Genomic DNA, 24,295 nt, shown 5'->3' with positions numbered 1-24,295 from the left:
TCAGCAGGATTGAGAAATTTAATAATAGTATTAAATAAAATTTAAAATATTTCAGTACTCGAGGCACAAGTTGATTTGGCTCTGCCCTCATCCACTTTCAAACAATGCTTTACCCTTCAAATGTCCAGTCAACATTAGCGCCTCCAATAAATTCTCAAAACCCACCTATTTCCTTCAGGTGGTTGCAATTCCTTGTGTTTGGGCTCGCGCATGCGATTGTTTGTTTGTTTGTTTGTTTGTTTTTTTTTTTTTTTTGGCATAAGATGGGTGCAATGTGCCCATGCTTGGCCTAAATCAACTTGCTTAATCAAAGGAAAATGCATGATTAAACAGTTTTACCTTAATAAGTATTAACTTCTTCAATGGAAAGGAATGCGATCCACATATCAATGATGTTTGCAAGAGCTGGGGGAGTCAATTGAAAATAATTAATAAAATGAAAGGTGACTTCATCTACAGCTACTAGCTACTGCACTTTGAAGATATTGATAGGAGAATGAAAATTGTTTGCCAAAAGCTCAGCATTCAAGATGGTTTGTTTTTTATATGTGGACTTGGACAAAATTTATCGCTAAAATAGTGTATCATTATATGTCGATAAGAAGCTGAATCATGGGTTAGTTAACACCCACACATTCTAAGAAATTAAAAACAATTATCTCCAGAATTGTATAATCATCGTGGACTGAATAATTAGATCGCTTAGTTGAATTCTATTTAGGAAGTGACCTGAAAATCTGTTATACGCTGTTTAAGCCACCCCTTCAGACTTGTCAGTTTGTCCATGTTTTTGTAGACTCTTATCATATATGAATATTAGGTTCATCGTTATGTAAACTTTTGTTAGTTTTGCTTTTAGTTTAAGCAAATGACATCGCCCTTAAACAGTTGTACTTGTTCTGCCTTTCTTCCCGCGCTATCGGTTTTAATTGTTTTTTTCTTTATTTCCATCTAATAAAAGATATTTCATTACAATTGCAAAACTGTTTGTAGATATTGGAGGGACTTCTCAAATTGCCAGAGAACAGAGAATGTGCCGACTGTAAGGCCAAGTAAGGATGATGTATGATGTATCATTTTTGCAGCTGGAAATTTTAATTTTGGTCTTTATGCATCTAACGTCTGCTTTTGTTAAGACTATGTTTACTTAACTCACTGATGTAACAAAGTATCTAGTATCTATCAAAACTAGCATATGTATGGCTTTTTAAATGAAGTTGCCTGCTATTCTTAAAAGGAAGATGTTGCTATTAAATGGGCAGATTTTTCAAGAGTTGTGACGCTAAGTTGCTAAACGCATTAGATGACAATAGCAAGGAGATTTGGTAGTTGTGAGAGAGATTTGATTTTGACAGGGATTATTTTTATAATAATAATAATAATAATAATAATTATTATTATTATTATTATTATTATAAAAATAATTTGAAATGAGTTATTTGTGTACATTGATCCCTTCTTGCAAATCCATTACTCGCTCAAATAGGTTCTGTGTTGTTGCCTCATGCGCGAGCAAATTTTTGAATGTTTCTTGTGCGATGATTGCTGTTGATACTAAGTTTTTTAATGTTATAGGTGCTTATGCTCCTCAAATTAGTTTAGATATAGGTTCAAAAGAAAATTCCTTGAATGACCTAAAAGAATTAGTACATATGATATCTCTTGAAGAAAAAATTTTATTGGAGGAGATTTAAATGACCATGTTATTAGAGTGGTAGAATATTTAAGAAATGTTCATGATGGTCACGGTTTTGGAGTGATTAATGAAGAAGATATAATCATTTTAAACTTTGCTTTAATGTATGATTTTATTATTGCTAATACTTTATTTAAGAAAAGAGATAAACGTATTATTACTTATAATAATGAATCTAATAAAACACAAATTGATTATTTTCTTATGAGAAAAAAAATCGTCGAAAATGTAAAGATTGTAAGGTCATTCTAAGTGAAAGTTTAAATACTCAATTTCGATTTTTAGTTCAAAATTTTAAGATGAAGAGTTGTAAGATAAAAAATACGATGAATTATTGTCAAAGAATTAGATGGGGACTCCTAAAAGACAAATAAAACTATTTTTATGAGAAACTTCAAGATTTCATAATTTAGGATGTTCATGAAGAAGCGACTTCTATGTGTAATAAAATAATAAACAATATTATACAAGTGACAAAAGATGTACTTGAGGAATCAAAAGAAAAAGTTTTTATAAATAAAAATAGTTGGTGGTGAAATAATAATGTGCAATAAAAGATAAAATACAAGATCTTGCGTTATAAAAAGTGGTTTAAATGCAAAAGCTTAGAGAATTGAAAAAAGTATAAGGCAGTCCGTAGGGAGTTTAAGAGAACAATTTGCGTCGCTAAAAATTTTTTTTCGGGATTTTTATAATAGATTAGATACTAAAGTGAATGAAAAATATATTTATAAACTAGCCAATCAAAGAGAAAAGAAAAGTAAAGATTTAATTCAAGTAAAGTGTATTAAAATACTTCTTTTAGATAACGATGTTCAACATAGGTAGATAAACTATTTTGATAAACTTTTCAATGAAGTTCTTAAAATACGATTGACTTTAGTGATTTTAATTTTATTACTAATAATAAAATACTTTATTTTTACCGTCACATTAGTAAAAAAAAAAGTTAAGGAGACTTTAAAGAAAAATCAAAGGTGAAAAATCAGTAGGACTTGATGATAACTTAATTGAAGTCTGGAGATATGCAGGAGATTTGAGAGTTTCTTGGCTTACTAAACTCTTTAATATTATTTTAAGAACTAAAAAGATGCCTGAGGAGTGGAGGAAGAGTATTTTGGTCCCCATTTTAAGAATAAAGGGATTGCACAACAATGCAAATTATAGAGGAATTCAATTGACGTGTCAAAATTTAAAATTATGGGGATGGTATTTGAAGATTGGTTAATATGTGATCCAAAATTTCTCATGATCAATTTGGATTTATGTCGGGCAGGTCTACTATTGAAGCTATGCATTTATTGAGAGTTTGATGGAGAAGTACAAAGAGAATAATGAGGTTCTACATGTGATTTTTATTAATTCAGACAAAGCTTACAATGAGGTTCTACACGTGATTTTTAATGATTTAGAAAAGCTTACGATGAGTTTCGGAAGTCCTTTGGAGAGTTCTAGAGAAGAAATGAGTTGATACAATTTATATTAAAGTCATTAAAGATATGTATACGAGAGCCATTATTTGCGTTTGAATAGGAAGATTAACTAAGTATTTTCTTATTTCAGTTGGATTACATAAGGGATCGACTTTAAGCCCATATCTTTCTCTTATTGGACATTTATAGGAGAATGTACTTTGGTATATGTTTTTGGTCGATGATATTCTTGTGGATAAGACTAAAGAAAGAGTTCAGAAAACTTGAATTATTGAGGTCTACATGGGAGTCTAAAAACCTTCGTTTGAGTATATCTAAAATTGAACAAATGGAATGTGATTTTAGTAGTAGTAGCTCTAGTGACAGAGTTGTAACTATGAGTGATTAAATTATTACAAGTTGCGAATGTTTTAGATTTTCTGGGCCTACTGTTCAAAGTGATGTTGATATAGATTGGGATGTTATTAGTAGAATTGAAGTTGGTTGGTTGGAGTGGAGGAATGCATTAGGCATATTGTAAGATAGAAAAAGTACCACTTAGACTAAAAGAAAAAAAATTATAGGATGGTGGTGCAACTCGCTGCTCTATGACGTAGAATGTTGGCCTTTAAAAGAGAAGCACAAAACAAAGTTAAGTTTTGATGAGAATGCTTAGGTGGATGAGTGGCTTGACACTTAGAGACAAAATACGAAATGAATATATCCGTGACGGGGTTAGTGTAACCCGAGTGGTGGACAAGATTAGAGAGAGTCGTCTTTGATGGTTTTGTCACATTAAACGTCGACCATTTGATGATCCGATTAGGAGAGTAGATGTTTTAAATTCGACTTATGTTAAGAAAGACAGAGATAGACCTATAGACCTAGAAAGACAGAGATAGACCTAGAACGACTCAAGCATATTGTATAAAAAATGATCTTAATCAATTAGATTTAAATGAAAATATGACACTCAATAGGATGCAATGGAGAAAAATGATTTATGTAGCCGACCCCACTTAGTGGGATAAAAGGCTTGTTGTTGTTGTTGTTGATGATGATGATTTGGGCGATATTGCTATAATTTTAAAGTAATTTTTTCCATTTGGATGCATCAACATAGTTCATTTAATAAAACGAGTGATGTTTGAAACTAAGCTTGTGATTTTGTTGCTATTACGATGTCTAGAACGAAACTTGTGCAAAACTATGTCCAGCTATGGAAGTTATCAGGAAATATTTTGATAACCTCAAATTAGCAGGAAAGTGGAAAGTGGGGCTCATGGATGAGAGACATGTTTTGATTCAGTTAACCGTGCTTGAAGACTACACTCGTATTTTCTCCAAAAAATATCTTAACATTGCTGGTAACCAATGAAGCTACTTAAGTGGTCTCTTGATTTTGACTCCAATCATGAACTTTCTACTGTACCGGTATAGTTTAGTCTACCTGGTCTCAAGCTGTATTTTTTTCATGATCAGGTTCTCTATTTTGTTGGTGTCATACTTGGGGACCATATGAAGCTAGATCTACCCACTTTCAACCTTACCAAACTTTCTATGGCCAGAATACTTGTGAAAATAGATATTACTTTGTTCGATGTTACTGAAGTCTGGTTGGACACAATGCATAATGAATATTGACAACAAATCGTCATGGAGCATAGACCTTCTTATTTTTCTCATTGTAAGATGTTTAGGCATACTCTTTATAAATGTCATAAACTTCACCCTAATTTGAAATCTAAAGATCAAGTGAATAAGGATGGTTCTAAGGATATATCTATACCATATGGAGAAAAAACTACCACAGGACATATTTTGGTGTCTGATTCTATTGTCACTGCTGTTACTGCTACTGCGAGTGATGTGATGCTGACATCTTCAAACCCCATAGAAAACAATACTGATGAATTATTATCTACAAATGATAGTGTTTAGACTGATAATCATGAGAGCCTCGTAGCTCCACTTCTTCAGGAAGTATTCGGTGTAGAGACAACTCATACTTCACATATACTAGAATATATTGTGGTTACTACGGTTGGTATTCCTTCTGCTTCAGCTCTATCACCCCATCAGACTGATTCTTCGAATGAGGAATGACAAGTCTATTCCAGGAGGAAGAAGAAGAATGAAGACCGACTCCAACTCGAGAACATATTGGATGATACATTGGTTACTACTGGCAATGACGATCATCTTACCAGCTTATTAGCTTGCTCATTCCCTAGAAATAGAGGCAAAGGTAAGACCAAATTAAGTCTCTCTCTAGCCACCTGATTCTATGTATTTCGGCACTGTTAGGCTTTTTATTTAAGATCTAATATATTTTTCTGCTTTTTCTAGTTTTGGAACCATTTGCGGTTTTTGTGTGTACAGGGTGTCATGCTTGGACCCTCCCACACATTGTATCTGTACCTTTTTTTCTATTTAATATATTAGTCTTTTTTTGGGCTTTCAAAAAAAAAATAAAATTATACATATATATATATATATATATATATGGTGATGCTGTTGGGTGGGTGTTGAAGGGATGAGAGGGGCAAGAAAGAGATGAAGTGAAAGAAGGGATACTTATCAGGTTTTGACTTATGCATTGAGAGAGAAATGTATTTCTGTACCTATTTATGAAGGCACATGGTTCTGTTTCTGAACATAAGCTTATTATTCCCTGAGATGATTTTGTGTTCACTTTTATTTGTTTTATTGAAATGTAAAATTTGATTTCGTCGTTGGTACAAATTATTGCAGGGGTCCACGATGGGCAAGTGTAAACTTGGGCATCTTTATTTGCATGCAATGCTCTGGAGTACATAGAAGCTTGGGAGTTCACATCTCAAAGGTCAAATGTCATACCTAATTCAGTTAACCATGGTTGATTATTTACATTAAGCACTTTGCTAAAGGATCCAGACTTGGCAAATGTTCTTGTTCAGTTTTCCACTCCTCCTAAGTTTGTTCTTGGTCATTGTAGGTGAGGTCTGCTACACTAGATACGTGGCTTCCAGAACAGGTTGCCTTTATCCAATGTAAATGATTTGCTGCCTTAGCTCTTAAACAAGCGCTTTATTAGGTTTGCTTTAACCTCAGTCATCTTCGTCATTTTTAACAGCCATGGGAAATGAGAAGTCAAATAGTTATTGGGAAGCAGAACTTCCTCCAAATTATGATAGGGTTGGAATTGAAAATTTTATTCGAGCAAAGTAGGTATTTGTAACATATATTGTGTCAATCCTTTAAAACTATGCATTTGAATGAGTTTCCTGTAAATATTGTTAATTTGTTTCATAACTTTGAATAGATACGATGACAAAAGATGGATACCAAAGAATGGAGCATTTATATCTTCAAAGGCACCTGAAGAACGAACCTACGAATCCATGGAGAAATCTGTAGGTAGAGGTGAGCATAGGAATAGTAATAGTTTGGGGTCAATGGAGGAGTTTAAAAAGGTTTCACCTCAAACTATAAGGAAGAATGCTGTGGCGGCTTTTAAAACTCCTGCTCAATTAACTATGGTATGCATATTTTTCTAGTAGGAGTTTCAAGTTTTATTGCATCATCATTCTAGTTTAAATACTTTTGGAAGGAAGACATTGTATGAAGCATGAATTAATATATTATAATTCTAACTTACTTATTGATTTCATTGACTTATGTAATATAAAGTAAAACTTTATCGGCTTATGTTGCATTATACTCAGCTTGATATCTACAGCTCAATTTAGTTTTTTTTTTTTTTTTTCACACCCACACACAAACACACACATATCGCATATGCAAGACGTCAAACTCATGACCTCTTGGTTGAAAGACACAGCTCTTAACTATTAGGCCATGGTGGCTTGCTTATTTAATTACGATTTAGTTTATAGCTTGTATTTCTCATTTTGTCAACTTCATAAATCCATTATCTCCAATTTTACATTTTGAGTGCTATAAGGTGCTAAATTTAGTTTAAGTCATTCCTTAAGCATGGATTTTAGCGGTGTTATCTGTTCTCTACCTATTCCTTTCATAGTAATTCTACCCTAGCTTTACTGGATATGTCTTTTACTCGCTACTATTCATACCTAAATCATTTTATTTCATTTTCCTTATTTTAAAGTTACGCCAAATATTTTCTTAAATCTGTTTTATCTTTTTCTGTTTTATAACACATGCATCTTAACTTGCAATTCTTCCACGCTTAGCTCACAGTGATTTGGTTTTCTATCTCTAGAATCCAAGTAATATAGCCTATTTAGTTGCCGTTTTATGTAATCAATCTTTTTGTTTTGATCTTGATGAGATATTAATATGACTGATTTAGCTGCAGTTTTATGTAGTTGACCTTCAAGTTTTGATGTTGATAAGATATGTTGTCTACAAGCATGATACTTGCTTTGTTGCACTTTTAGTAGTAAATATGCATGAAAGTATGTTGGAACTAGAGAAAAATGGATCAAAGTGGCCTACTATTTGGAATGGTCGGAGGTGAGGGGCATGTAATCCTAAATTTTCTAATGCTAATTTAGTCTCTCAACTTCTCAATTCTAATCTAAAATGGTCTTTTAACTCACCAAATCTGATCCAAAGTAATTCTATGTAGGTCTATTTTTTATCATATTTAGTCTCTCGACTTCTCAAGTCTAATCTAAAATGGTCTTTTCACTCACCAAATCTGATCCAAAGTAATTCAATGTAGGTCTATTTTTTATCATATTTGAGACGTAAAGGGACTAAATTGAACAGATACTAAAATAGTCCCATGCAAATAATCCGGAGACTATTTGTACTTTTTTTCAAGTTGAAATTTTTAAAACCTTAAAGTTATGATTGAGATCGATTTCTACTAGAATTAGTTGCAGATTTACCAAAAAAATATAATCACAATAAGATTATATGAACGATCAAAATTGAACCCACATCTTTTTATGATTACAGAGATGCTTACAAACATCACTTAAAACAAGGCATGTTTACAGACATCACTTAAAATAAAGCATGTTACAAACATCACTATGTAATTCTTGCAAAATGTAATAATGAGTTCAATCTACTGACTCGATTCTTTACGTACACATAATGGAGTCAATATAGTTTGCATTGAAACCAATTTCTAAATTAATTCAAGTCGTATGGAAATAATTATTTTGATCCTTTCAAGAAACAACCAGAGCCGGAAATGTTCAAAATGACAAGATACAAATCTTCAAATATCCTTATGATGGTCATGGTCACTGCATATTATGGCTAGAGAGGGCCCATCTTTTAAAATCAAAACTTTCAGATTTCAAATCTTCTCTTCCAAAAAAATTAAATTCATTGATACATATGAATATTTTTGAGAGAGTTTTCTTGCTGACAAAGCAAGGTTATAATTCCAATCTTCTATGCCTCTAGAAGCAGATTTAACCAGATTTCTCTCTCAATAAACTTTCACAAAACCAATCGAAAGAGGTTTCTATTTGACGTCCAATTTGTTTCTTATCATCTTGGTCGTGTTTAATAATAGGTCCATTCATTAATAATTTTGGTGCTCTGAATGGATCCTTACCATCAATTTTGTGAATGAAATTGTAGTACTTCGACTTGAATTTGCATGAGTTCAAAGTCCTCATTGTGATCTGGCTAATCAATAGGGAAGTCATCTATTGATGATTTCAATGCTACAGATGTTTTAGTATAATTTGTTATATAAATGAAAGATATTTTCAAGGCATTTCAAGTAGATTATTATCATTTTCATTTTGCGAGGTTCTAGGTGGTGCATACATCTTTGATAAATTCATCGCTCTGAATAAAATAACAGTCTATGTTGTGAAATTGGCCATGATTGAATCTTTTTTTTGTGGCAATCATGATGTGTTGTATTTATTTTGTATGTGTGGGCTTCCAAAATTGGACTCCCTGGATTCTCGTCGAGAGTTTGTGTTAAGTTTCAAGTCAAATTTTGATAAGGTATATGAGATAGTGGATAAGACATTGCCAAGTGATTTTTCCTTCATTAAACTTTAACATCTGGGGTTCGAGGTTTTCCATAGGTGCAAACCCCTGTTGTTAATTACTTTTTTCAATAACAGGAGAATATTTTCAATTAAGGCTTATCATTGGATGCTAGGTATTCACTTGCATGTATTAGCAACAAGTGTAAATTTTAAAGTTATTAAATTATCACTATTAGCTTAAAGCAAATGGTGAGGGAAACAATGACAAACCCAATCAAAATCTCATGATTCCATTATTCCGGGTTTTTATGGTTTTTGGTTTACTTAGAAAAGCTAGTCAACCAAGTATGACAGAAGGAACCTTGTATGTTTTGCTTCGTCCAAGAGAATCTTGTAGACTTGGGGTGGTTGTTTGTCTGAGGGGATTATTCTAACTCAATCTTAGCGTACACAGAAGATTTCATGTCTTTTAAGGTACAAATATTGATCGAAAACTCAAAAGAGCAGATGCTATTAGAGAACATATGGGTTACAATTGTGATTGTGATAGGGCCATTTGGCGGCAAAGCATTTGGTCAAAGGGTTTGGTCATAATTGTTTCTATGTGGTGTTATTTGGTGGCAAAATCACTTAGATAGATGACTCTGGTTATGTCCTTCTTGGCATGAGGTTGTTTAAGTGTGAATTTAGGAGTATAATTGATGACATTTTATTTTTGTGACTTTGAGTCAATATTTTATTTGTTGCGATCGACAAACGATTGCAAATGGATTATGTGATTTTTCATTAAAGCTTTTAGTGATAGATTTTTATTTAAGTATTGTAAAAAGGAAAAGTTTCTATAAATAAAAATAATTGTTGATGGAATAATAATGTGTAAGAAAAGAAAAAAATATAATAACTTGTGTTATAAAAATTGGTTTAAATGTAAAAGATGTACTGTATGAAGTCCAAGAGAACAATCTATGGGGAGTCTATGAGATTAATCTATGATGCTAAAAATTCTTCTTTTAGTGATTTTTATAATAGATTAGATACTAAAGAGGGTGAATATATATATATATATATATATATAAACTAACCAAACAAAGAGAAAAGATAAGTAAAGATTTGACTCAAGCGTATTAAAGATGAAAATCAAAAAATATTTTTCTTATAACATAATATTCAATAAAGGTGGGCGAGTTATTTTAATAAAGCTTTCCATGAAGTCTCTGAAAATATGTTCGATCTTAGTGATCTTAATATCATTAATAATAATAAAATATTTCATTTCCACCATCAAATTCGTAAAAAATAAGTTGAGGAGACTTTAAAGAAAGCCAAGGGTAGAAAGTCTATACGGCCTGATGATATCTTAATTTAAGTGTGTGAATATTTAAGAAATTTAAGAGTTTCTTGACTTATTAAACTTTTTAATATTATTTTAAAAATTAAAAAGATGCCTAAGGAGTGGAGGAATTTGGTCCACATTTTTAATATTAAAGGGGATGCACAAGAGTGTAAATTATAGAGGAATTAAGTTGATGTGTCATACTTTAAAATTATGGGAGAGTTAATCGAACATAGGTTAAGAAATATTACAAAGATTTCTCATAATCAATTTGGATTTATGCTAGATAGGTTTATTATGGAAGCTATAATTTATTGAGAGGTTTGATGGAGAAGTACAGAGAGAATAAGAAGGATCTACGTATGATTTTGATTGATTTAGAAAAAACTTACGATAAAATTCCAAGAGATATCATTTGGAGATTCTAGAAAAGAAAGGTGTTGATATGACTTATATTCAAGCCATTGAAGCTATGTATACTAGAGCTGCTACTTGTGCTTGAACAGAAGGATGATTGACCAAATATTTTTCTATTTCAGTTGGATTATGTCAGAGATCAAATTTAAGCCCATATCTTTTTTGCTTTAGTTATGTATGCTCTTATTGGACATTTACAGAAGGATGTACTTTGGTGTATGCTTTTCGTTGATGATCTCCTTCATGTGGATAAAACTAGAGAAAGAGCTCAGAAAAAACTTGAATTATGGAGGACTACATTGGAGTCTAAAGGCCTTCATTTAATCTTCGTTTTAGTAGAACTAAACCTGAATACATGGAATCTAATTTAGTAGTAGCTCTAGTAACAGCGTTGTAACTATGAGTGATCAAATCATTAAAAGATGTGAATGATTTAGTTATCTCGGGTATATTGTTTAAAGTGATGTTGATATAGATTTGGATGTTATTAGTAGAATTCAAGTTGGTTGGTTGAAGTGGAGGAATGCTTCGGTCCTATTGTGTGATAGAAAAGTACCACTTAGATTGAAAAGAAAATTTTGTAAGATGGTGAGATCTGCAATGCTCTATGACATAGAATGTTGGCCTTTAAAAGAGAAGCATAAAACTAAGTTAAGTGTTGTCAACCCGCTTAGCAGTTTCAATCATCCCCTCCGAACGATGATCCTGAAAGACAGACATCAGAGGAAAAATGAACAAAACAATCAATGTCATATGTCAGCTTACTGACAGATAAAAGGTTATACTTCAACAAAGGTATATGTAACATAGGTTATGGAGTTAGACCTGTTGTTAAAATAACAGACCCTTTACTAGCAATAGAAATTTAGGACCCATCAACAATTTTAACAGTATCTTTTCCTGAGTAAGGATAGTATGTTGAGATGGCTTGAGAGCTTCTAGGCATGTGCTTGTGGTAGCTGATTCAATGATCCATGAACATGGGAAGTCAACCGGTCAGAAGGGAGCTAACTAGATCAAATTAACTTGATTAAGTGCTCCATTTGACTTCTAAGAGAATTGGAGGATTCCAAATTGTTTTGGGTAGAGGCCGGTTGTATTGTATCGGATTCAGAAGCTGAAGTGATACCCTTGACAACAGAACATTTGATCGATGGTTTGGATGCAGATTTTCCGTGGAGCTTCCAACATTTATCACGAGCATCGTTGGGTATGTGACAGTAATCACAAGTGTGGTGATCAGCTCGAGGTTGAGCACCATTATAGACCAAGGCAGATAATCGACAGATGAAGTGGAAGCACTAAGCATGACAAGTCTGGTTCTCTTCACGACGATCTCAGTGAGAGCAGCGTGAGTAGAAGGAAGAGGATCTCGTCCAAGGATACGACCCCCGCACTTTGTGAAGATCTTTGTAGAGACATATTAAAAATTGGAACATGCGGTTATTTTCTACAATTTTCTAGAAAAAAGATAGATCGACCGGAGATTCCCAAGTGTAGTCATAGTTCAAGTCGCATTCCATCCATAATGTAACTAGATCATTATAATATCGGGTCACGGTCCTCGATCATTTTTTTTGTCTCATGGATTTTCTTAGATACCTCATAGGGCTGGCTGGAATTCCCTACATCTAAGTAGATATCACAGACTGATGTCCAGAGGGCACTTGCAGAAGGAAAGAACATATATGATCAATCGAAGTCTCTATGAAGTAGATCAACCACGACATGACCTGGAATTCTCTACTTCTCAAGCTCTATATGCTTGGTCAGCCTTTGGAGGTTCATGAATCACAGTAATGAGATGACCAAATTCCTCACGCCTTTTGATGAACAAGGACACAAATTGGGACAATTAGAGAAAGTTGTACCCGTTTAGTTTATGAGTTGTGATTAAGAAGTTCATGTTGTTTTCCTGTCCTTTGGTCTGAGAGGAATGGATGTTGGAATTGATCCTCTGGTAGAATAAAGAACATCTTTGATGACGGTTCAATGCTGAAAGAGTTCGTTGTGACTCCAATTGAGCCAAACGAGATGTTAGGTTGTCGAGATATTGTAAGTCCCGACTGTTGGAGGAATACGACCTTTGGAAGGGTCCCCGCTGGACCTGGCCAGCTTGAAGAAGGTTCCAAGAGGGGCTTCGACAAACAGGGAGGGAGGCCGGTCAGTTAGGCAGGGTTTCTAACGGCTGAAAAGTGCTCCAGGTAATCAGAATAGAGGTTCTGGATGATCATCAAACGATTGGGAGGTGATCTAGTGGTTGGGGAATCAAGGAAGATAAGGTTTGGGCTGCTTCGGAAGGCCCTGAAGCAGACTACCTGAAGCAGGCCTAGCCGGCTTAGGAGAAGGGATCTGGACTGGCCCGCCGACGGCAAGGAGAGGTCCGACAACAACCATGTTATGAACATGGGTATGTTATCATGTTAGAATATAACCAGGGTAAATCTTATTGATGTAAAAAAAGGTATAAATACCTATTACAGGATCTATTCGAAAGGAAAGAAATGATAATAGGATATAGTAGAAAAGGAAAAAAAAAAGAATACAAACTAATAATTCATAATAAATATGAATTAATAATGGCTAAAAGTAGCCATTAATGAATATTCTAATAATAACCAATTTCACAGCTCTTTTATGTACAAGAACATTCTCAGGGTACTTATAAACAACCTCATTCCTCTAATATACCTTTCTATTATGTGCTCATCTGGTTCCAACAACTCACATTTCAATGCAGGTTGATCAAATTCAACTGTGTACTCCACAGAAGAATTTCTCTGACGTAGATGATCGAATTTTATGAACATCCTGTCGTTAATGTGAGGGAATGTATTTGCTCTGCATCCCTCTTTTCATTTTTGATCAAGTAGTGATTTTTCTTTTGCCCTCAAGTCGACGAAGGCACTTCAGCTTCACTTGCTTTCGCTTACCCTTTTTATGTCTCTCGCTATCCCCGTCTCCCTCTCAATTTTGCTCTTTGTATGTCATTCTTTCCCCTCACTCGGATTATAAGGAATAAAAAAATAGTCTTGTAGGGTAGCGGGATAGGTGAAGATGTTTTCATCAAGGGGCTGGGCGGTCAGAGCTACTGTTTGGTGAATTTTATACTGCTCGGTCGTAGACTAACTTCGCTCACTTCCGCTCAACCCCTTTATCTCTCTTACTATCTTTGTCTCCCTCTCGATTTTGCTCTCTATATACCTTTCTCTCCCCTCTAACTCGGATTATAAGGAATCAACAAATAGTCATTTCTAGTGAATAGATTATTATTGATTCATGGTCCTCACTTTATATATAAGATATTTAAATGAATTATATTGAGAAATAAAATTTAGTACTTAATTTTTTTTATAAATAATTTTAATTTAAATACACCTCTTTATGATCATTAAAATTTAAATTATTGAATAAATTATAATTATTTAGCAAAACGAGTTTGCTTCGCGTTTGCGTCTGCTCGTGAAGCTTCTCACTGTTCCTGCCGCAGCAACTTCGTTGTAGCTTAACTCCGACAGCTCTCCTTGCTCTGATGGCACCTCCTTCTTGTTTGGTTGAGCTGGACAAAGTCTCCTTTACTCACGTGGTGGGTAACCTCCAGGTGGAGTCCGCAGTGGGATTCCCCTCAAGTTATAAGTAATCTCGTGAGACTATTGATGATTGTCTTTTTATTAAAAAGGGAAGCAGGAAATGTGGAAAAGAAACAATCTTTTTCTCTGAATAAGAAATTTCTACAATGACAGAAAAATTCAAGTTTGCTCTTATTGAAAAATTTTAGTGGGGACACCCTCCTATGGAGGTTATCATAAAGAGTGTTGATGATCTTAAGCTAGTAGGCAAGTGGAAAGTGAGACTCATGGATAAGAGACATGTGTTGATCTAACTAACTATGGCTGAAGACTACACCAAAATTTTTTCTAAGAAATATCTTAATATTGAAGACAAATCAATGAAGTTATTTAAGTGGTCTCCTAATTTCGACCCAAATCATAAAACTCCCACTGTAGCGGTATGATTTAGTTTACCTGGTCTCAAGCTGCATTTTTTTCACCATCAGGTTCTCTACTCCATTGGGGTCATCCTTGGGGATCCTTTGAAACTAGATCTGTCCATTTTCAACCTAACTAGACCTTCGATGGCCAGAATACTTGTGAAAAAGGGATATTACTTTACCTGATGTTACCGAAGTCTGGCTGGACACAACCATAATAGTTATTGGCAACAAATCATCATGGAACACAAACTCCCATATTGTACCCACTGTAAGATGTTTGATCATATTATTGCTAAATGCCACAAAATTTCATTCTAATTTGAAATCTAAGGTTCAAGTGAATAAGGATGGGCTTAACCTCACTACTGTGGACATTTTAGTTCTACCTGAGGAGGATACTACCAGACAAGAGGTGTCTGTTGCACCTGAGAAGCCCTCCCATGACACTGCTGTTACTGTTATTGCTACTGCGAATGATGTGATGCTGACACCTACAAACTCCATACAAAACAATTCTGATGGACTATTACCTATAAATGATAGCGTTCAAACTGATAATCAGGAGAACCTCGCAACTCCAATTCTTCAAGAAGTAATCGGTGTAGTAACAACTCATACTTCACATATTGTAGAATCTATTGTGGGTACTACTGTTGGTAATCCTTCTGCTTCAGCTCTACCCCCCCAGGCGGATTCTTCGCAGGAGGAATGACAGGTTTGCACTTCCAGGAGGAAGAAGAAGAATGAAGATCTACTAGAGCTCAGGAGCCTTATAGATGATACTTTGGTTACTACGGGTAATGGTCAGCACGTTACCAATTTGCTAGCTAGATCTCTACCGACTAGAGCTAGAGGCAAGACTAGATTGGGATGACCCATATCTTTTCAACGCCCAGGTGGTTTTTGAGTTTCTCTTTATTTCTATATGTATCAATCTTTTACATTTTTTTGTGTTTGTTGCACCGTGTGGGTTGGGTGTTTAGGCCCACCCATATAAACCTATCGATATCTTTATCTTTAATATATCAGCCCTTGGGCCCAGGTGGTTTTTGAGTTTCTCTTTGTTTAGGCCCACCCATGCTCTGATAGGGTTTTGTCTGATGGCGATTCCCGACGTTGAAACTATCGACTTCACTCCTTTTCTCCGTCGTCTCCCATGACGACGATTTCACGTACGCTTGCAGGTCTTTTCTCTCAGTCGACGACGATCACTCACAAGTCGTCTCTCCCCGACGATGTTTGACGGCTCGCCTTACCCGAAGACGACGACGACGTCTTCCTGTTCGTACGTCGTCCCTTAACTGACAACGCACCTGTCTGCTTGCACCCGACAGATGGTTTCATCTCGCAGTTTGACTCGCCCGAAGTCTGCTCGTGTTGCCTTGCAGATTGACGTGGCTCACCAAGTTGCTCTAGTGGTCATTTTGCCTGTGAAGATGGTCTCGATGCTCCGTTCCTATGTCACTGCCCTTGTCGATGACTTTTGTAATTCTACTCATGCCCCTCTTTCAGGTTCAGAGCCTGGTTTCAGTATCGGTAAGTCCTGCAATGTTCCACAAACCTTTCACGAGGCTCTTGAAAGCGGTGGTAATCATACTTTCATTAAAAAAACTTGGTAAAAAAATGGGAAAGCTACTCTTTTTCTCTCTAAGGTTGAAACTAGTACTCTTGCGTCTTCATGACATTTTGCTCCAGTGGGAAAATTCCTTTATGGTCACCCAAAACTTGAGATCATTCAGAAAGGTTTTGAAGCTATGAAGCTGTTGAGTAGTTAGAATATTGACTTACTTGACACCAACACATACTTACTCAGTTATCTCACAATGCGGATTACACTTATATTTTTTTTGTAAGGTAATAAAGATTGACAACCGTTTTATGAAAATCCTAAAATGGACTGTCAATTTTGATCTAAAAGCGGAGTTCCTTATCATTTCTATTTGGATGAAGTTTCCGGGGTTAAAATTACACCTGTTTAACTTGAAAATTCTCTACTTTTTAGCAACTGCTTACGGTAAGCCTCTCAAGGTTGGTGGTCCTACGCTTGCTGTCACCATATCATCTGTGGCTTGTGTGTTAATTGAGAGAGATATCATCCAACTAGCTCTGGATGAGGTTTGGACTGGAACCACTCACAACGGGTATTAACAAAAGGTTGAAATAGAACCATATCCTTCTTATTGCTCACATTGTAGTATGTTTGGCCACAGTTCTACTATTTGCTATCGATTGCATCCTTATCTAAGGCCAAATATTGCTAAAGATCAACAATCTGTTCAAAAATTTATTCATACTGAATTAGGGGTGGACGTCTCTGCTTATCTGACTGACACTGTTCTTGATGAAGAACATCATACCCCAGTCGTTCTACCCCTAGATGCTCCTGCTTTTGAACACTATTTCAGCTGTTGGTTTGGAGAATGGTACTTTGGAGTCCCGTGAAACATCTCTCCATACTATAAGTGCTGATCCAAATGTGTCTATACCACTCATTGTTATTGAAGAAAACTCATTTACATGTCAAGACACATGAGAATGCTCATTTGATCTAATAAAAGATCGGCTGATACAACAAGTAGTTGCTTCCAATGTTCAACAACCTACAAATGTCTGACACACTTTAGACCAATCCACTGATCAGGTGAGTCAGTCTTCAGATGAGGAATGGCAAGTCTATTCCTGAAGGAAGAAGAAAAATGGAGGCCGACTCGAGCTCAGGAATTTATTGGATGATACATTGGTTACTACGAAAAATGACACTCATCTTGTTAGCTGGCTCTTTTCCTCTAACTAGAGGCAGAGGCAGGGCAAAATTGGGCCGCTCTCTAGCTACCTGATACTACGTGTTTTAACACTTTTGGTTTTTTGAGCTCTTATGTATTTTTTTGAATTTTCCTTTTTCTAGAATCATTTGCATGTGGTGTTTACCGTGTGAGTAGGATAATATGTTTAAGCCCTCTCATGCAATCTATGTGTATCTTTCTTTCTTTTTAATATATTAGTCCTTGGGCTTTCTAAAAAAATAAAAATAATATATATATAAACCCAAGGACAAATATATTAATACGGAAGAAAGACAGAAATGTTGTATGAGAGGGTCTAAAAGAAAGCCTAACTCATGCAAAACAACACACAAAACTAAAATAAAACAAAGATACATAAAGGAAAAAAAGAAAAAAAAAACCAAAAGCCACAAAAGGGCAAAAGGTGCTAGGGACGTCCCACTTTAGTCCTCCTGCCCCTAGTTCGCGGAAGTGAGCCGGCTAACAAATTAGTTAGTTGAATACCATTGCCCGTAGTAACCAAAGTGTCATCCATCAGATTCCTGAGCTCAAGTAAATTTTCATTTTTTTCTTCATCCTGGATGTGTAGACTTGTTATTCCTCATTCGATGATTGACTCATTTGATCAGTAGATTCCAAAGGTGATCAGACAGTTGTAGGTCGTAGCTCATCATGATCCCCATGAGCCTGAGTAATACCAACATTTTGCTAGACCTGATGAGACAGTAGTGAAACAGTAGAAATATTTTCACCTGTATTATCGGTGATAGGTTCTAAGGCAGACGGGGTCTGGAGAATCTCTTTTTCTCCCACGATAGGAGGTTCCAAAGACGGGGTAGCTACAAGTGGTGACTGAATGGTTGACATATTGCCTGCGGGGAAAGTGACGTCTTTTGGGGTATCCTTCTGATGATCAATAGTGTCAAAAACTTGGAGCTAATCAGGAGGAGATGAAATCACAACCTCTATCGGAGCAGTTTGCTTTTTTGGTCTGAGGTGGGGGTGTAGATGATGACATTGAGAACTCGAGTGTCCGAACATACGACAGTTCGAATAATACGGCGCAAAATGCCCCAAAAATGCTCAATCTCTATCTTTTGTCAATATAATTGATGTCGTGTGCCCAACCAGATTTTCTCAGAAGCGGGTGTAGTGATGTCTCTTTCAACAAGTATTCTGGCTTCAGATGGACGAGAAAGCTTAAAAGTAGGAATGTCCGTCTTGAGTAGCTTTCCATAAGCTAAGACAATAGAGTACAATACTTTTTGAAAAAAATAATGAAATTTCAGACCAGGGAGGCGAATTTAAACCAGAATGATTGGTAGTTCCGTTTGTGGATTAAAATTTACAGACCATTTCAGAATTTTCATTGCTTTGTTATCAATCCATATTATCCTTCTAGCGAATAAGCGCATGTAATCATCTTCATTACTAATTTGAATGAGAATATGCCTCCCATCTAATAGTCCAATTTTCCACTCTCCAACAAGGTGCATAAGTTTAAATTCCTTGCGAATGAGCTTTATTTTGGAATGACCATATAGAAATTTCTCAACCAAATTCAGACGACAGGAGGAAGTAAATTGAATAACTTCAGCTTCTATAAAAAACATGGCAGACTTCTCATTCTTCTTAACAAGTTTCTTGATGTTCTCTATCCACTCAAAAAAAGGAGGGAAAGATGGCGATTTAGGTGTGTCTGAGGCGTAGACACCCGAAAGGGCAGCTGCATACGATCTGTCCAAAGCCATCGAAAGCTTTGAAAGGAAGAAGAGAGGAAGTTGTGAGCGCAGAGGAGCTGCAGAGGAGCGCACCCGCGAGAGAGAGCTGCAGCGGAAAGACGTGAGAACGTGAGACGAGCCGCAGAGCCTCGAAGGATCGGAGCCGTAGAGACACCGGGCCGCAGAGAAACCGCTACGCGAGAAGGACTCGCAGACGAGCGACAGAGCGAGGAAAGCTCGTGAGACGGGAAGACGCGTCTCAGAGCAAGAGAAGAAGCGAGGGTGACGAACTGAGTCGAGTGTGAAGATCAGCGAAGACGGGCGAAGACGTAGCTGCTACTAGGGTTCGCCATCGTGCGAAACCCTAGCTAAGCCGAGCGGGATCAGAGACGACGCCATGATATATATATATATATATATATATGTATATATATATATATAACAACTTTATATTTAACTTAAATTCTTTATTAATATTTTAATTAAATCTAAAAATATGGGGTATTACATTTTACCTATGATTAACATAATACATAAAACAAAAGTAAAATAAGTTTCACATTCAACTGATCAAAGAATAACTCAGTTAGAAAAGAGAGTAAAGCAATAAAATAAAAATCACCTTAGCAAAAAAAAAAAAAAAATTGAAATTCTATTCATACCTTTCACAACTTTTGAAGGCTCTTTAGCCTCTTCCGAAGTCAAAGCTAATTTACCGGTATTGGCCACATTTTTGCTCCAAATGATTATCCACTGTCCTTCCGTGGCCTCTAAGACCATCTTTTCCCCTTGTCACTTAGACATTCCTTTGGCAATTGTTCAACCTTGTTCACTATGATAATGATCTCCAGTATTCTCTCTGGATATGGCTTCCCACACGTAGCACTAGTTAAAATCACTACTTGTTACTGTTGCAGCTTCTTATTACAAATCTTTACTTCTTGAACTAGCTACTTCATTTATTATCAACTGCGGTCACCTGGTGATGTTTATCTACCTTCAAAGCTAGGGTCTGTGCATCGATTAGAGACCAATATGACTGAAGCTGCACCACATTACTAATAGAAGACTTCAGTTCTCCCAAGATACCTCACTACTGTGTGCTTAGTTGGTTCGACCAACTTACATTTAAGCATGAGTTTATCAAATTAAACTGTGTACTCCACAGAAGAATCACTCTAACATAGATGATAGAATTTTATGAACATATCCTGTCAATAAGGTGGGTGTAGGTATTTGTGTTGCACCTCTTTTTTCATTTTTGATGCGGTAGTGATTTTTCTTTTTCTCTCATGTTTGCGAAGATGCTTCAGATTCTCCCATCACATGGAAGTTTTTCTTGAGCTTGTTGGCTGCCAACTTAAATTTTATCATGGGGAACATATTTGAACTCAAAATTTCATTATATTTTTTGGATTCACTCAATAAATTCATCCAGATCTATTCTACCGTCAAAATTTGGTAAATCCAACTTTACTAAAATTTGGTAAATCCAACTTTACTTCAACATTCTTGCTTCTTCGATGATATTCCATGCCAAATCATCGGGGTATTGGTTCTTAATAACTATAAACTTCTTGATGAAAATAATTCACTTCCTCCCGTCGATTTAGAGGGTCATCATTATGGCTATGGGTGATCTCACCGGATTGTCTCTTCTTAAAGGCGACAAATTTCTGTTGCAGTTGGAGGATTTTCTGCTGCATGTCCTCCATAATGAGCTCTTGAACACCTTGTTGCGTGTTTCTTCTTGGCAATATGCCATCTTGTTCTTCCAATGAAAATTTTGACAGAAAATAAAAATATGATTTAGGGTTAAGGTTAGGGCTGGTCTTGGGCTAGGTGGATTGTGTGAATTTTTTTTTTTTAGAATTTTGGATTTGGGAAAAGTAAGACAGATTCCTAAAAATTTTAGATTTAATGTACTCTAATATCAAATGATGGTGTTCCTAGAAGGTATTTGGGAAGCGGATTTTGTGGGTAGGTAGTTGTAAAATGGGAAGGAACTGAAAATATGGCAATAAAGATTGTTTTGAGGGGGATAGGCGACTTTCGGTGGCTGTTTTGACTGAAAACAGTATGCTAGACTACGAAACATTGCAGTACGAACATCGAGAGAATATAATACCTGCACATCACTTACAAAAGGAAGAATAGAATACCTCTAAAGCAGAAATAAGAAATTGCAATCTCTTAAATACTCAAAACAAAGCAATAATTTGCAAAAAACAGGAAATAGCAAAATATGAAGTCTCCTACCAGAAAGAAACCCAAATTAGCCTTTCAAAGTAGAAAAAAATAAATTTAGCAAGCCTTCAAATATTTGGCAGCAGAAATTCTGATCGCTTCAGACTAACTGGGACTGGATTTTGTACCGGTTCCCGTGTATGCAGGAAATTTTGCAGATATCCTGCAAGCGGGACTGTGGAATTACGGAGTCAGCTCCTGAGTCAATGGGAGGCCCTATTCAAACCATCTTGTTAATCTGGATGCATTATGATTTGGGGTGCATATAAATTGAGCCGAGCTGAACAATAATTTGTTTGAGCTTGAGATTATTTGCCAAAACGCTATTTGCGTTCAAGCTCAATTTAAGTATTTGTACTAGTAATTAATCTCTGTTCATTTAACAACATGACTCTTTGAGTTTGGTTTGAGCTTAGATCATCAGTTAATCAAGTAAGTCTTATCAAGCCTATTAGCGAGCAACATTGTTGAGCAATTTCTTAGTTGTTTGGAAAAATCTTATTGAGCCTTTTAATAGATAACTTATTGAGCTTAAAAATGAGATTTTAATTGAATTAATAACTAAGTAAACAAGCATTTTTACAATGTAATGTAGAAAGTAATAAATTTTATATAATCATGTAATAAATAAATGTGTAATTAAATTGTAAATGAGCATATTATTGAACTTTTATTGAATTTTTTAACAAGCTTATTAATGAATTTAAACGTTGTACATGATCATAAACAAATTGAATGCCAGGCTGTTCAAATTTATTCATTTATCCAGTACATATTTATAAAAGCTAAGCTTCTTTGATTAGTTAATTAAACTATCAAGGCAAGTTCTAATTAAGCCAAACCACTGGTAACTTGTCAGGCATATTGGCTTACTTGCAACCATAACTAAGATGATTTATTTGATTTGATTTTCTAGCAAAAGTGTGTTTCACCAGAGGCCAACATTTTGTGAAGAGAAGAGAGATACTATTAGGAGGAATAATATGATTATTTCAATTTAATTCATAAGATAATGAAAAATACTAAATTTCTATTCATTTTTTAGGTTTCTTTTAAACCAATTTAAATTTAAATCAGGATAAGATAAATCGTAAAATCTAATTTTAAAAAGAAGAAAATATAACAAAGAAATAATTTCTATATACAACAACATACCTTTATCTCTCTAAGTGGGGTCGGCTACAAGATTCCTGAATCTTTTTTTTTTCCATTGCATCCTATTTAGTGTCATATTTTCATTTAAATATAATAGATTAAGATTATTTTTTATACAATATGCCAAGTTTTTTTAGGTCTACGTCTGCCTTTCTTAAAATAAGTTGAATCTAAAATATCTACTCGACCAAACCATCTAGGACGACTCTCTCTAATCTATTCTGCCATTGGAAGTACACGAACCCTATCATAGATATATTCATTTTGCATTTTGTTGCATTTAGAAATAATTTTTATATAAATGATAAATAATTGATAATTCTAATTAGGAAGTTATATTAAATATAATTACTGGATTGCTTGATCTACATTCAATTTGAATTGAAATATTACCCTGAATTTGGTCTTTGGTTCTTTGATGCGGGACTACGTGTTGCGCCTGTTATAGGACTATTTTTATGTTGTTCTTTGAAATTCAAGCCTAATGTGCAAAATAAACAACATGCATATTGTTCTTGAAAGAAGAATTATAATTTTTTTGATGATTAAAGCTTGTTAATTACGGCTTATTTAAAGCACTCATTATAATTGGCATAAATATATTGATAATGTTTGTCCTTTTATAAAAATGACAGTACAATTAACATTGAATATTTAAGGACTTTATACAAAACTATTGGTGACATTGCACAAAAGTTGTATTATAATTTGTGAAACTTATCAAAGTATAAAGAAATAAATAAAAAAAGGTGTCATTATAGAATATATTAACTTTTTCCCCGAAAATGTGGAGTCATAATTCATTGGTTAAATTAGAGGGGCACAATTTTACCATCACAATTGTGTTGACCTCATTTTTAATGAGGTCTAGTTTTCCCCTTAGGGTTTAGAATCTAACCTTAGGGATCTCCCTTCGACTATCTTAGAACCTTAGAAATGCGACCCGCCTCATTTTAGAAATTCAACTTACTTCTGTCCCCTTCTGGAGTTTTGCGTGTGTGGTATCGATTTCTAACACTTAGAAGGATGAAACCAACATGAGGAAACCTAAAAGGGATTCCCTATAGGACCTTTAAGCCTTAGGGTGATCTTTTGCACAATTCACACTCCCGCGCACACAAACTTCGCAATTCGCAGAGTCGACGCGTTCGATCGCCACAATTCACATCGCTTGCACTATTATTTGTTGAAGACTCGAGTAAACTTGTCGAGGCGATCGACCACGGGTCGAAGTTTTGTGAAGTTTAAATTTTGACGTGTTTCTAGCCCGATTGTCGACGACGTCGTCCGAGCGATCTCGGATGACAAAACAGACTGCACCAGCGCGTCCGAAATGTCGATTTTGCTTAGGGAAGACACCCATTTTGTTACGACACCGCGCGTGAATAAATCGCATGTGATTTAATATATATATATATATATATTAAATCACATGCGATTTATTCACGCGCGGTGTCGTAACAAAATGGGTGTCTTCCCTAAGCAAAATCGACATTCCGGACGCGCTGGTGCAGTCTGTTTTGTCTCGAGGTCCCCCATCCGCATGCTTCCGTGCTCTGATAAAGCTTCCACCTGCTCCCTGCAGCGCTCCAGCCTTCCACCCG

At 35.3% G+C, this 24,295-nt stretch overlaps 1 protein-coding gene across 3 annotated transcripts in view; it reads left to right on the top strand.

Moving 5' to 3' along the window:
- Nucleotides 1-24,295, top strand: part of LOC110018788 (probable ADP-ribosylation factor GTPase-activating protein AGD5) — a 34,870-nt gene that overhangs the window by 2,976 nt on the left and 7,599 nt on the right. For 2 of the 3 annotated variants that reach the window (XM_020716224.1, XM_020716225.1), the window contains exons 2-6: nt 994-1,052; nt 5,863-5,953; nt 6,086-6,140; nt 6,224-6,314; nt 6,413-6,629. In XM_020716224.1, the coding sequence (XP_020571883.1) occupies nt 994-1,052; nt 5,863-5,953; nt 6,086-6,140; nt 6,224-6,314; nt 6,413-6,629 (513 nt within the window). Of the gene's footprint in view, nt 1-993; nt 1,064-5,862; nt 5,954-6,085; nt 6,141-6,223; nt 6,315-6,412; nt 6,630-24,295 lie in introns of those variants that run through there. The other variant, XM_020716226.1, reaches the window with a different exon arrangement.

This window comes from Phalaenopsis equestris, unplaced genomic scaffold (assembly GCF_001263595.1).
Source record: "Phalaenopsis equestris unplaced genomic scaffold, ASM126359v1 Scaffold000036, whole genome shotgun sequence".
NCBI classification, from domain to species: domain Eukaryota; kingdom Viridiplantae; phylum Streptophyta; class Magnoliopsida; order Asparagales; family Orchidaceae; genus Phalaenopsis; species Phalaenopsis equestris.
Note: the sequence above shows the minus strand (reverse complement) of the source record. Positions and strands in the feature narration are given on the sequence as shown.